The 14,728-nt window shown below is 44.6% G+C and overlaps 1 protein-coding gene across 2 annotated transcripts in view; it reads left to right on the forward strand.

The window, feature by feature from the left end:
• Positions 1-14,728, forward strand: part of PSTPIP1 (proline-serine-threonine phosphatase interacting protein 1) — a 48,866-nt gene that overhangs the window by 9,840 nt on the left and 24,298 nt on the right. For both annotated transcript variants that reach the window (XM_083871108.1, XM_083871107.1), the window contains 2 exons: positions 6,183-6,283; positions 9,862-9,936. In XM_083871108.1, coding sequence (XP_083727234.1) covers positions 6,183-6,283; positions 9,862-9,936 — 176 coding nt within the window. The remainder of the gene's footprint in view (positions 1-6,182; positions 6,284-9,861; positions 9,937-14,728) is intronic.

Below are 14,728 nucleotides of genomic sequence, written 5' to 3' on the forward strand. Positions count from 1 at the left end.
TCCATTCCAACTGATTTCAGCCAGTAGGAAAAAGGAGCTCTTGCACAGTACAGCATGGGCAAATGCTTTAAACCCATTAAACAGTTGATTGTGGCATGGACATGTGTAGAAAAGGACTCCTATCACACCCAGCACTGGTCAGGGGAGAACATTTTGGTCAGAGGTTTCCGATGTGACACCACTCTGTTCTGGGCATGGTGACCTCCCCCTCGTGTGTGCTCAGCTCAGAATGGGGTTGCTGAGCTGCCTTTTCAGCTGCTGGCACATTCCCAGGGCCAGGCAGCGGAAGGCCAGGCTGCAAAGCTGGGGTTGGTTTTGAAAAAGGCTCTTTCATGTGCCCCTGCGGTGGAGCAGAGCTGGGGCAGCAGCCGTGGAACAGGAAGCAGCAGCAAACCAGCTCTTATCTCAGCAGGGCCATGCCAGGCCCCCCTGAGCCCCCAGAGCTGCACTGCGGACTGCAGCACACACAGAGCACTGCTGCTTACTGCTGTCCTGCTTATTCCAGGACAGCATGTGCAGAAAGACAGCAGTAAACTTCCCAAACCACTTTGTATCAGGAATATATTTCTAGAAACACTAGGAAATTTTAAAGTGTACCAGGGGAAAAGCCATGAAACATAAAACAAGTGATTGAACTACAGTGAAAGGCCATGGCATGACAGGAAATATCCAGCCCAAGGTACTTGGAGATTCTAAGTTATGTTTGGCTGTTAGGTCTGTCTGCTGCTCATCTACACGTACAAAGCCCTTGGCAGAGCACTTGACAAGGAGATTGGCAGATCAAGAGAACAAGATTTGAAACACTCAGGGCCAGTACCCAGTGCTATGATGCAAGAATACAATTAATTGCTTTAACTGAATCAGAACAACTTACTTTCAGTCCAGGACTATCGTGTGTGATACCACTGTGGATAGAAAGGATTTCTTTCTGACAGTTGAAAAAGATATTGTCAAAATGATGCTTGTTCAAAACTTCACTGTGCCCTGTTCTCTCTAAACTTCCTCCTCACACCAGTAGTTGTTTTCTTTTTAACTTTGGAAAATTGGATCTTAAGTTTTTATTTTACTACAACTGTTATAAGCCTACCTAAACTAAACAAGATATGAATACAAAAGAAGTTTTATTTAGGGTTCCAAAGATACCCATAACATACTCAGTTTCAATTATTTTTCTCTTTGAAAATCTGTAGTTTATTTGGATCAGGTAGCATCATTTAGCATTTAGCTTTGGAAAAATATCATTAGGAACTGAGACGTGGAATGAACTTTTATAACTAAATACTTTCAAATTGGAGAGAAAGTGTGGGGGTTTTAATTTTATTTTTTTTTTTTAATATTACCAGGTAATACATTTCAAATAATTCATAAATGAGAGTAGATTAGGCTGAAAGAACTCCTGAGAGCTCTGCTATGGCTGTCCTGATCAACACACCCAGTGTCTGCTGTGGAGCTTTTCCAGCCCTTCCTTCCCAACCAGGGTGGTGCTACTGCCCTGCTGTACCCTGGGGTTACTGTGCCTGTCACCACCTGGACCGGTTTCTTACAGGAAGCAGGTGAGCAGGCAATGCAGCTGGAGATGTTGGGATGGAGCCTGTCCTGCTGGGAGGCAGAACTGCAGCTCCCAGAGCCCTGCAGCTCCCAGAGCTCCGCAGCTCCCAGAGCCCCGCAGCTCCCAGAGCCCCGCAGCAAGCCCAGGTGGAGTTCTGGCACTCCCCAAACAGGACACACGGCTTCAGCAGCAGAACTTGCCCTGAGGGAGATGCTAATGTACTGCTAAACCAGCTAATCCTGCAGGAGAAGCCCGAGCTGTGGTATGTAAACTACATCTAAAAAAAGTCCTGGATGGGCAAGCCAGGTGCCAGCATGGTTAGAAATGCTCCAAGGAAAGCAGCCGCAGCAGAAAAGCCCAGTTGCCACGGCACAACCACAATGACCTGATGAGCTCATGTCACTGTGACCATCACCAGCTGGACAAGCAGGGTGTACCATGAGTGCTCTGTTCATGAGTTTGGATGGGTTTGCTTCAGTCCAGTCCATTGGAAAAGCTACTTACTGAAAGCTGCTTCAGTAATGAGCGCAGCATTTTAGTCTTTCCTTCTTGATATTATTGCCATAGTAGCCTTGTCACTTCAAAATGTGAACTCTTGCACTTCAAAAAGCTTCACAGTTCACTCTGGGCACCCAGCAGCACAAGGCTCAGAGGAATATGTTCTGGAATAAGGGTGATTCTCAGTGAGTTAAAGACACAAGGTTACTCAGCTTGGTGCTACCAGAAGGTAAGAAGAAACTATGTCACCCCACAGCAATCCTATATCCTGCCCTCTGGGCAGGGAACTGACACTCCCAATATTCCCCTGCAGCCTTCATTACCAAAGCAAAATCCTTGGAGCCTCTCCCTGGTGGCTGCAAGGACCAGCTCAGAGTGAGCCCTGAATGATGTCTCCCACAATTTACTCCTGACATTTGCCTGGGTGGTTCCCCATGGAGAAACCCATAGCAGGAGTCACAACGCAATCCCAAGGCACGGATGTCACAGGAAAGTGCTGATGGGAGAGAGCAGCATTGTTAATCCTCGGAGGGAAAAAGAAACGGAAAGAACGGGTATCCCAGCATGCTCACTGAAGTCACCTCTGCTTGCAGGCTTCCATGCCTCTTTTCAAGTGTTCTAGGAAAAGCTGTTCTGCTTAAACTAGAGCACAGAAGTTGTGGGTTTCAGTCACATACTCTCCTCCACGTCTCTTTTGTCTCTGAGGGAACAGTGGTCATTGCACTGGAGGAAAATAACTTACGTCACTGGGCAGAGGAGAGGAAAGGCTCCCCTCTTTTACCTGCGATTTCCAAGAGTAGAACAAGAAGAAAATCCCCAGGTAGAGAGCAGAGCAGACATGCAGAGGAGGTGAATTTCAGGACAACACAACTCTGTTCACAACACTGAAATCCCTGTCAGGCACTTTCTTGTTGGCGATTATAGGCCTGTTGGACAACAAGGAATAACTAATCTTTTTTAGTAACAAGGATTAAATCCTCTTTTGCAGCCACACATGCTTTGACTAAGCAGAATCCCTTTCTTGGCAATGAGAGAAATTACTGGTGGTGAGTCAAATCACCCTCTTCCAAGCAACCAGATTTTAGTATAAGCAAATGACGTTTTACACATTTAATGACTATATTTATTATCTAATTAAAGCATTTTGTCTAATTTCTAAAAAAAATAATTCTTTGACTATTCATTAGTTCTTCGAATCTCGTCACAAAATCCTTTCTGAGAAGTACCAAGTACTGTCTGAATAGTGCAGCTTAACAGCTTTTGTAAAACCACTCAATGTGGGTGCTAATTATAACACAAAATGGCAAATGGAAAATAGAATAGAGGCGAGACAGCTTAGCAAGGCTAGACTGTTGTTAAATGAGATCTGATCTTGCTATCTAATTGTCTTGACAAAGAAAATGTAGGGTCAGCTCTGGTGCTACACGGGAAATCCTTAAGACACTAGATAAAAACAAAACGGGACTGAACAGACAAAGCAGGGCAAGAACTCTAAAGTGGGCAAAGACACTGATCTGGGGGAGGTGCTGGATCCTGCCACAAGACATGAGGAATGGGCTGGAAATAGCTGTGCTTGGAATCACCAGGTACAATAAAAATTTGTACAGGAGGTATCTGATAACATTTGAGCCTGGGGTAACAGAAAACAGATAAAAATCAAAGTTTCAAAGTACAAAATGGGTATAAGAGATCAGTAGTGAAAAAAATCCAATATACTCTGAGACCTTGCTGAATAAAATAGCAGGAGAGGAGAGAATTGCAGGTATATCTGTATATCATAGCTTATTTAAGTGCCACTGCTATGATTTGAAAGTGGAAGAAAGCAAATGCAATCCTCTGATGACCACAAGTGTTTCTTAGAGAGCTGACATTAATGCCATGGTACACAGCATCACTTATTCTTTACTGGAGTGGTAAAACATCATCCTTGTCCAACAGGGATTTATTCAACCTTGAACAGGTTCTGTAACAACACACAGGAATCAATGGGACAAAAAAGCAGAATGTCAGGAAAAGGCAAAGAAGGTTTGTTTGGATGCAAGGGGAAGTTGACAGGAGATGCAGTTGTACCACACGTGAGAGAAGAAATAGAGGTGTTGAAAGGAAAGGGAAACATTTGTGCAAGTAAGCAGAGGCCTCAGTGATTCAGTGCTCCGTTGTGGTTGGAAATTAAGCAGTGTTGCAGGATGAGTGACCAGAGCAGCTCACACTTGTCTCAGCCTGGCTGTGGCATTTCCTCTCCCTCCCTCTGCAGCCCGGGTGGGTGACACAAGCTGTTCAGGTCACAGCCAGAGCTGCTCCCTGCAAGCTCTGGTTTGGATTTCTGACTCTGGTGTTTCTGAAACAGGGCCTCCACATTCTTCAGGAACACTGAGGAGGACAGGAAAGCAAATTTTGAGATGAATGCCTCCCCAAATGAAGATAGATTAAATGGGTATTTGTTGGTAGGGGTCCTTCTGAGGAGCCCAATCTCTCCACTTGGGCCAGGCAGAGGAACAAAGCCCAGAGGAACCTGGCAGGCAGTGATGCTTCCAGGGGCCTGAGGAAACTCCCTGATGGACTCAGCCCATCAGGCTGCCTCCCAGCACACTGCTGCGTCTGTGTCTGTGCTTTTGGGGCGATAGCAAGTCGGGGTTGCATTCTCTGTTTAGGAAATTTAATAAGTGTTCTCTCAGACATGAAGAATTTGTCATCCTTTCAGTGTAACAACTGTGCCAGTTTAAAAGAGGTGGGGGAAGAACACCAAGTGTGTTTTAGCATTTACTGAACAAAGAGGGGTATTGAACAGAAAGGCAGACTAACTTCACAGGGAGCTTATCACTCTGCCTTTGTAGCCTGTGGCAGTGGCTGACTGCTGGAGTGATACCAACCCACAGGATGTTTTCACTTACCTCATGAGCAGCATTTCTGGGACAAGAAAGCCGTGTACACAGCTACGGAATATAGCTGATTGCATCTGAAAACATACAATTAAAATGCTGGGGGTGTGAGTTAGTTGTGGAGCATCTGACCAGAGTTTCTGCCAGGCAGAGGGAGCCATTTATAGTAATATTTTTACAGCAGTGTTGCCTTCTATCATTGGAATGTCTTCAAAAGACAGACAGAGGGGGGAAGTGCTAAATCCATTGCCAGGGTATTATCAAGAACCTTTCTTCTTTTCTCTCTGAATGGCAAAACTTGCTGCTTCTCATTTATTTCACAGCAGGATCCTTCTCTGTGATGTGTGTGTAAATTGCCCTTGGAAACATTAGGAAAGCTAATATTTTGGGGTTGAGATCCTGTTTCTTCGGGGGTGATGGTTTTTACAAAGAACTGTAGCACTGGAAACGTTACTACAACCTGTAGGTTTACAGGGATTGTCTGCAGAAATTTATCCTAGCTCTTGAAGAACCAAAAAACCTGTTCCTACATCTGCAAATCTCCACAGAAGCCCCAAGGCCTGTGTGAGCAGCACTGAGGCTGCCATCAGCCACCATCATCCCCTGCTCCTCTCCAGTCCCAGCAACAAAGGAAGCAAAGGCATAAGCTCAAGTGCCCAGCAGTTGCTTGCCAGAGGATCTTTTCCAAGTACCAAAAGTTAAACAGCTGTCTTCTTCACAGTGGTGGTGGAAAGCAATAAAGTTACCCATTTATTAAATAGTAACTGCTTAGGGGACAAGGAATGGATGCAGAAACCGCACTCAGTTCATATATAAGGGCTTGTATTATAGATAAACTGCTTGAGGGAAGGAATACACTCATTCTCTTTATGGTTTCACAGCCCATGATTTTACCATAATGCTGTAACATAAAGCTCAGAAAACATTCACCACTACATTTTCAATAATGCTATCACTATGTACTGTTTGACTCAGGCTCCCCATGGAAAAATGGCTTGTCCTGATCCTGTTGTGAGGCAGTGGGAGGGCCAGGAGTAGAACACAGAAATCCTGTCTCCCCATGCTACAAGTCCTCCCATTAAAACACACCACAGACCGAGTGGCACAGTCACTGCTCCAAGGTTGATATTTATACTGAGCTGGCTCTGACCTTTCTTTTTAGAAATATGGTAAGAGGAATTAAGAAATAAGAATTAGAATTAAGGTAAGAGGAACTGATGTGCTTAACAGCTATTGCTTTTTCTTTTTGTCTTCAGTGCAAGGAGTTCACTTTCCACACTGGCTACGAGGTGCTTGTACAGCGGCTGCTGGAGGGGAGGAAGATGTGCAAAGATGTGGAGGATTTGCTCAAGCAGAGGTATGAAAATCAGAGTGAAAAAAGTGTGAACAGCCTCCTTTTTTGTCTCATTTGGCATCCGGATTAGCAGGCTGTTTTTCAGTTTGGTAGTGTTATGAGCTTACGTAGAAAAGCCTGAGTAATTTGAATCCCAGCCTTGTGATGCAAAGGTAGATAAATAGAAATCTCAAAGACTTGAGAAGGAAAGAGAAGGTTAAGAGAGTCAGAAGCCCAGAGCTCCACTAAAACCCCTCATTATGAGCCCATACACAATACACAGTAGCCCCTACATCCACAAGTAGCATTTTTAAGTTTCCCTTTTTGCAGGGTAAAAATGACTTGCACATTTTTGTTTCTCTTTGAATATGCTGTTGTCACAGGGACTGTTTCAGTTTCCTGCCAGTACCAAAAATGAGACTTTTTCAAATACAAAGCTACATAAAATGCTACCTAAAGCCTTACTCAGACATCCAAACCAGCCTCTGTTGTTCACCAGCCTTAGCAGGCTTTGAGTAACGGTGTTGTAGTTTATGTTCCTGATTATGTGCTTCTTGGTGCTTCTCAACAGCAACCATAGACAGCTGACAATCTTGTGGGTGAGAAAATATGTATCTCACTGCTGCTCTGGCTCCTTTGCCATTCATTTTTGTAGTTGTGACTTTGAAAAACGGCTCTGAAATTTGGTTCTGTTTTTAAGTGGCTTCAGCAGTTTCAGGATGTAGCATGAAGCACGCACATGCTTGGGCTTGATGTGCAGGAAAGACCACACAAATATGGATTATACATCCAGCAGGCAAGCCCAGAGCAGCTCATGTCAGCACTGTCACCTTGTGAATGCTGCTCTGCCTTCCTGCTTTTTCTTCCTATGCTGTCTTCATCTAGTTTTTTGGGATTAGGGTGGTTTTCTGAAGGCTGATTTTAAAGCCCTGGGACTTTCAAGGGAGTGTGAGCTGTCAGACTCAAAGGTGGCTGTTTCACAGTGTGTGAAGTCTCCCATCAAAACCTGGAGTTATTTAAGTTGCTTTTCTCAACCACCAGTGGAAGCCTGTTATGTTGGCACACATCACACAGTCCTGAAATCACATCTGCCTGAAGTCAGCTTAGCTGTAGCTGTTTAAAATAGCTCCTTTGTGCCTTGTAACTCACAGAGATCAGAACTGTGCTGCAGGCCTTGGGCGGTGCAATTCTTCATCAGATGCTACACATGCCTGTGCTCCTTCCAAAACATTGCAGAGGCTTCTGAAAGGTGCAGGATGAGGTTTTTCCTGGTTTGTGTTGGAGTCACAATGCTCTTTCCGTAAAGAAGAAAAAATACATGTACAGTCATTTTTCACGTTTCCATGAGGATTTTATACCCCCCAGAGATTGCGGAGAGCGTGTGTCCATGTGTGTGCCTGTATGTGAATGTGCGTGTTGGGGGGAGGAAAAGGAGAGGAGAAGTAGGCACTGAGTCAAAGATGTGATTTCCAGTTTATTGCTGGCAGATGTTTGTTTCAGCTCATCCTCACATCATTCATAGGAACCACCCAGCAGAAGACCAAAGGATGGAATGAATCTCTCTTTCTAGAGGCTGCCCATACCATGTGGTTCACAGAATTTCAACAAGGACTCCTGAACCCAGCTGCCCTGGCCCTAGCCACACTAACACTCAATGTGTTTTCCAACTACCAATACCCCTAACTGGCCCCGAGAAGGGCCTAAGAGGTTTGGGAGTGGGAAAGCAATTGTATTCCAGAACAAAGCCCAGGGTTAAAACACAAAGTGTATTCTGTCCCTGGGTGGCTGCAGGGAAACCTAGAACCTGTGTGCAGGAGTACTGAAAAGTGAGAAAAGCAGCACGCAGCTGTGAAGAGATGGTATCAGCTTCCTGTCAAATTCCTCTGACCCTGGGCTAGTCCAGTCCCATCCATGCTGAGGTTTCTGAAGCTGGGACTGGCTTAAAAGCTAGCCATGCTTTTTTCCCACGATATACTTGTATACTGAGCAAGCGAAGTGGGACTGCAGCGCTGGAGTAATTCTTGTTGCTGCACAGGCACTGGCACTAAGCAAAGCCTGTGACACAGAAGTGTTTCTTGTTACTAAAATCAGAAGAAAATTAATATATTCTTCTTCTGCATTATGTGTCTGGAGTGTACTTCCATTTTGATGAAATGTCATTCATCTAGCATGAACAAGAGATGGTGTCTCTGCATGGCCTGTCACCATATTTTGCCCCCTGTTCCTCTAGCAGGAATGCCAAGCAGTGCTGTAGAAACAGCCCCCTAAAACACAGCAGTTCCCAGTTCAGGAGGGCAACACATGCAGCATTCCACACATGGGAGCCATGCACAGAGGCCAGAAGCACTCTGCTCCTGCAGTGACTACAGCGTCACTGGTTTCCTTGGGCTGGGGAGAGCCCTGGGATGAGCCTTCCTCAGGCCCTGGGAGATGCTGGATTTGCCTTGGCTACAAGGCAAGGTGCTCTGAGAGCCCATGGGGCAGCGGGAAAGGTGCTGGGACATTCCCAGGGACCCACCCCTGGGGCTGCCTTGGGGCAAAACTGCAAGAGCAGCCCTCAAACTGCTGTAACTCAGCAAAGACAAAAAAAGCACCTCCTGGCCAAGTGGGGAGACTGATGGGACTAAAACCCAGCAGGGTTGTAGGGCCTTGCACCCACATCGAATTAGTTTTTTAACAAAGAGTACATTTCTCTAAGATGCCATGTTTCAGGCCAAAACAGTTTGAAATGCTTTGAAACTGCACTTGAGAACTGGACAAAATCATCCCTCCCCCCAGCTTAGCACCAGACTATCTCTTCATTATTGACCATTCAATCGTTTTTAGCAGCTACTCAAAGACTGACAACTTGATTCCACCTTGGACTTGCACCCAGGAGAAAGGAAGTAACACATTTAGTACAAATACTTTTTTTAAAGATAATAGAAGTTTCCTCCAGTGCTGGGGGAAGGGAAAACAGCAAAGGAATATTTGTGTTTCTTTATTACCCATAGAAACAGAACCACTTTCCTGAGTCACCAGTTACAGTTCCCCATTAGGTGATACACCGCAAATTGTCCCTTCCACAAGGCTGTCCCAGTCTTACCACACAATCACCAGGGCTCCTTCCCCCTCAGCCTCCACGGCAGTTCTTCAAGCAGTGCCTCATATTTCTAATGGATAGAAATATTCCTGCTCCCATTTATTCTCAACAGCTCTTGAATGGATCCTTTGGAACTTGCTCTTCACTCTCCCCACAGCTGGTGTTTCCACGGATTGAGTCAGCCATCAGTTTTAGGTTCCTTTTGCTCTGTCCTGAACACCTTCGTCTTATCTCTGTTCACCTTCTTATCCCCATGAATCCATGTTTTGGGGGCAGAGCTGTTCATAGCATTCCACAGCAATCAAAGCCATGAAGATGGGCTTCATTTTTATCTCATTTCTTCCAGAAATAACTTATCCAAAATATTTCTGAGGTTAACTAACAGCACCAGGATTGAGGAGATAGAGAAATTAAATAAGTTGATTTTCTGATGTTTTGCACCTTAGATACAATGACAGGATTTGTGTAAATGTGATCCTGGTACCACTAAGAGAAACTGAATAAGTTTTTCTTCTAACAGAGCACAAGCAGAAGAGAGATATGGAAAAGAGTTGGTTCAAATCGCCCGAAAAGCAGGAGGACAAACAGAAATCAAGTAAGGAATTATTTTATTATTACTGCAAACAAAATTATTTTGAAAGAAATATCAGACTCCTGTGTTTTGCCTATGGATGAGGTCACAACCACTCACTTCAGTGCATTACACAGCTCTTCACAATGTACTGGGAAAGTGGGGAAACAGCAGAGTCCTTCACAGTGGGATTCACAAGGACTCTACTTGGAAGTTGCCAGTAGGTCCTTTCCTGAGATTTTTTTTTTTTTTTTTTAAATTTCAAGATTCTTAATGTTTAGTATTTGCTTCCAAAAGCAGACTAAATGATGGGGAAAAAAGAGAAAGGAAAAGGTTGTGAAATGTTTAGGATAGTGGCTTTACAGTTATGGAAAGCTTTACAGTTATGGAAAGCTGGTGAACACGACAGAACAAAGACCTCAAAAATCAGCTTCTGCAGCAGGAAAAAGGGCTTAGCTTAGGAATACAAAATGTAAATCTCTTTGAAGGGACCTAATTTGAAATAATTCAATGGAACTGCTGAAATACACTAAGATGCCATATATTTTTCACTGTTTCCTCCATTACTCTCTTAAATTATGTATAAATTGTGTTGGGAGGGGAAGAGAGATGTTTGAATGGAATTGTATGGAATGGAATGGTATGGAATTTAACTTAATAAACACTGGTGATAAACTGCTGCTATTATTGATGGCAGCAGCAATAATGAGACATTTTATCATTATTGTAACAAGTAATAATACAGTAATAAGGTGGCAGAGGATGAAGATGTAGGGTCACAGAAGACAATCCTGAAAGACAAGACCTCAATCTAAACACAAACCAGCTCTATTGGTCCCTGAGGCCTGCTCCCTTCCTCCATCCCATATCTCACTTCTTAATTGCAGTCTCCTTTCCATGTTGATTTATCACTCCCAGTGCAAGTGGTTTCCTGTCCATATTTTATGGCAGAGCCTGACCCCAGACCATGGCAGGCAGGTGCCAGAGATCCCAGAGACTGCTGTGGCTCGGTGGTGGCACAGCCAGGCTGGCACAGACACTGCTGAGCTAAACCAAGTGCTGGATAATGCAGGAGAACATCCAAGGCTTTCCCTGCCAGTGCTCCAGCTCTGCCTGGCCCCTGAGCAGCACCCAGGGATCTCATAGTCCTAGGAGATGGCTTCTGCCTTCCTGGGGGCTCAGTTCACTGACCTAATCAGTGAAAAGCAAGGGGAAGAAGAAATATTCGGAAATTAGAACATCAGATTAGGGATGGATAGGTTCTTCTTAACCCAAAGGCTGCGATCAGCATTCCAGGATTAAAGAAAGGCGTTACCTCAACTCCTTTACTGGCAGTACAGGGCAGGCAGAGCAAATGTGTTCAGCAACAAGCAGCTTTGACTGCCCCTCAGTAATGTAGTGGACAATTCATGGGTCTGTCTTTTCCCAAGAGATTATGAGAGCTTGATTTAGAAGCAGAGCCAAGTCCCAGTGTTGGGGTATGGATCCAGGTTCCCCTCAAGTTGGGGGAAGTTTGGACTTGGGCCCAGCTCCACTTTGATCCAAAAATTTTATAGCTTGGCATGGAGGGAAGGCTGAGTACATGAACAAAGCTGTGCTGCAGAGAGGATTTACTGTGTTTCCATAACCCACACCTGGTCAGGGAGAGACTAGCTCTGCACTGATGTTTTTATCAGAGCAAGTGTCTCACTGTGCCTGTTCTGAAGCAGAGAGGACACTTAGCTCTATCTCATCCAGTGTCCTCTGATGGTTTAAGGAATTACTCAGACAGTGAAGGGCATTTGTCCAGGACAAACAAAAAATCAGAATAAACCGAAGTTTGTCCAGGGCTGGAACAACACAAGAAAATGCAGTGTTTGGTTTTGATGCCTTAAAATTGTTGAATTTTCTTTGTCTGTGTGTTCCCCACGGTGGGAAGTTCCTGTTTGTTTATATGACATTGATTGCTGGCAGCAGTTCTGCATCCAAGGTCAGTCCTTCAGGGAGACTTGAGGGAGGGAATCTGTGTACTCCCTATAAGAAGAAAAGCTTGAAAGGACTATGCTGCAACTGTCCCAGTGTATTTTTCCAAGTGTTTCCTCTTTATAGGACTCCCTATTTTCATCTAGTATACTAGGTCCTAATAGAATTACAAGTACTTAACAGGCTGAACAGGGCTGTTCACGTCTTCAAATGCAGCTTTAGGTAGCAGTATTTCTTAAAGTCTAATGCATTTGTACCTAAAACTTCCATCTGACAATCACCAGGGGTTTTTTGCATAACATTTTTTGACCTTCCTGTGCCATGCTATGTATGGCAGAGGAGCAGGAATTACTAATTTTAAATCACTCAGTCATCTTCTTGCTAATGCAAAATTATTAACCTCTAGTCTTAAATTTAGCCACCTTTTAATATCTCAGATACTAAAGCTTTCTGTCACTTCTGGGAAATTATTTCGCACCCTGGTAGTTTCCAATATCAGGAAGGTACCTCATACCCTTTCAAAAAATTGATAAAAGGAACATAAAAAATGCATCCACAACAAACACCCCAAACCCTACAGTATGAGAAAATTCCCAGAAGACCTCAAGAGAAACAACTATAAGGCCAAGGCTGATATTTCAGCACAGTCAGGATAGGCACAAAACAAGGTGCAGGGAATAAGCACAATCAATAAATGCAAGCAGCAGAGCAGCCTGGAGAAGGTGATGGCACACTGCACCAGTTGTATCCCAAGCTTCCCCTATACTTTAAAAGGTTTTATTTTTGAATAAAAGAAAAGAACAATTTCAACCTTTTTCAGGCTTGCTCCTTCTCCCCCCCAAATTCTTTTTCAGCTGGAGCAACTTGCTGAACTCAGCTAAATGTATAAATAGATGTTACTGGCCTTTTTTGTTCACTGAAGGCACAGATGAAAGAATATGCTGCTGACTCAAAAGAAAGATTGTAGGGAAGGCTTACGGGAGTGTAACAGCAACTCTGGGACCACTGTCTGTTTATTTGAGAAATCTCCAGGTGACAGCAGCCATCAGGATGCTACCATGTGTCCCTGGGCTGTTCCCTCAGTGTGGCTCCAGCTCCTCTGCTGGAGAGGTTGGTCAGGAGCCTGGCAGGGACAGCTCCAGGCCAGGCACTTCAGTGTGTGAGCCCCAGCAGTGACAGCAGTGACCTGGGGACAGACACACGTGGTGTGTCCACTGTGGCCTCCCCAGCCCAGAAGCGTGAGAACTTCTCTGACCTCAGAGCTGGCAGGGGACGAGGTCTGGGTGCTGCTGCTGGAGTTGTGGGGTCAGAGTTGGCTGTGGGGAGCCCACAGGTGTCAGACAGCACCAAAACCAGCAAGACAGATGCAATGCACCTTCTATTTTTTTAAAAACAACCAAGATGGGATTTCTAAAAGAAGCTGGTGCTGGATGCCACTGACATGGCAAACAAACACGCCAGCTTCCTGCTCAAGAAATAAAAGTTTTCTTTAGGTGCTACCAGCCAAAGGACACTGTCACTCCATAGTTGGCTGCTTGTCCATGCCAAAAGCACTGCAGTGGTACAAGCTCCTTCCCATAGGGAGGGGAGGTTCCTCTTCCCACCCACCCATGGCACTGCTCCGACTCAGCAGTCGCTACAGGCCTTGGCAAGCTCATTCCAAAGCACAGAAGGATGCACACACTTCAGTCTGAGGCTGCAGGAAGGATCACACAGGCTCAGACTAACCCCTTCAGCTTAATATTCTGTCCCCAGCACTAGATCTCAAGGGAAGGGTAGAACAACAGGGCAAGCATACACAAAGATATTTCTTCTAAATAATCTTCTCCCATAGCAATCAGTAAGTTCACAGGATGTCACACCAGCAGCAGCTTTCTATGGAATAGCCTCCAGTGTTTTCTTCTTTTTCTTATTTAAAACTCTGAAACATTTTAGCATCCACAGAGTCAATAAGTAAAACAATGTATGCCTCTTATCCTACTTTTTAAATTTAAAAAAATTAAATCTGCATCACCGTTTCCTGGTCTCTACTCATAAAATAAATTACAAAAAGGTGATGACAAATCTACAGCCTTGTTTTCTTGGCAAATGATAGCTTATACCCATATCCAGCAGGGGAGAAAAAACTGCAGGTTCTGAACTGCAGGTTCTAAACTGCAGTATTTGTACTCCCTGTGGAGCACACATGGGAGAGGACGTACAGAAAATGGGATTTTCAGCCAAGTTACAGACTGAGATCACAGTTGCAGCTGTTTGCTGGGAGTGTGCACAGCAATGATGCCTCTCACACTAGAGATGATTCTCAGCAGAGTTTGTGCCTTTAAGAGGAAACACCTTTCTGGCTGCAAGGTGCATGGGAATTTCCATGCAGTGGCTTTGGGCAGCTCTTCAGCAAAGCAGCATGAAAGCAGAATATGCTACAGAGCCCAGTTCTCAGCTGCATGCTCAGCTCCAGCCAAACCAAGGCCTCTGGGAGCTCTGCTCTTCTGTAAAATAACTGATGTAAACACACACTAGCTGGTTAAATTCTGCCTAGGCTGACAACAGCTATTTTTGTCATTTGCTCTGCTTGTCTCTTCTCATGTATATGATTTCCTACATTTTTTCATCCTTTTTCCCACTACCATCTCCTTAGGACCTCAGGAAAGGGTAGTTCCTTCAAGCCCCTGTGTGTTCTGCTCTTCCCTGTGATGCCTGAAATAGAACATTTCAGTGAGTGTGAGGTGAGGGCATCCATAATGAAATGCCAAATGCTGCTTCCTGTGGATAAAAATAGTGCATCTGTCACTTAATATACAGAATCCTCTGTATTATTCCACACAAAGCAGGCATTTTTGAACTGAAGCTAAATGTC

The sequence above is a fragment of the Zosterops lateralis genome (assembly GCF_965231275.1).
Source record: "Zosterops lateralis genome assembly, chromosome: 13".
NCBI classification, from domain to species: Eukaryota; Metazoa; Chordata; class Aves; order Passeriformes; family Zosteropidae; genus Zosterops; species Zosterops lateralis.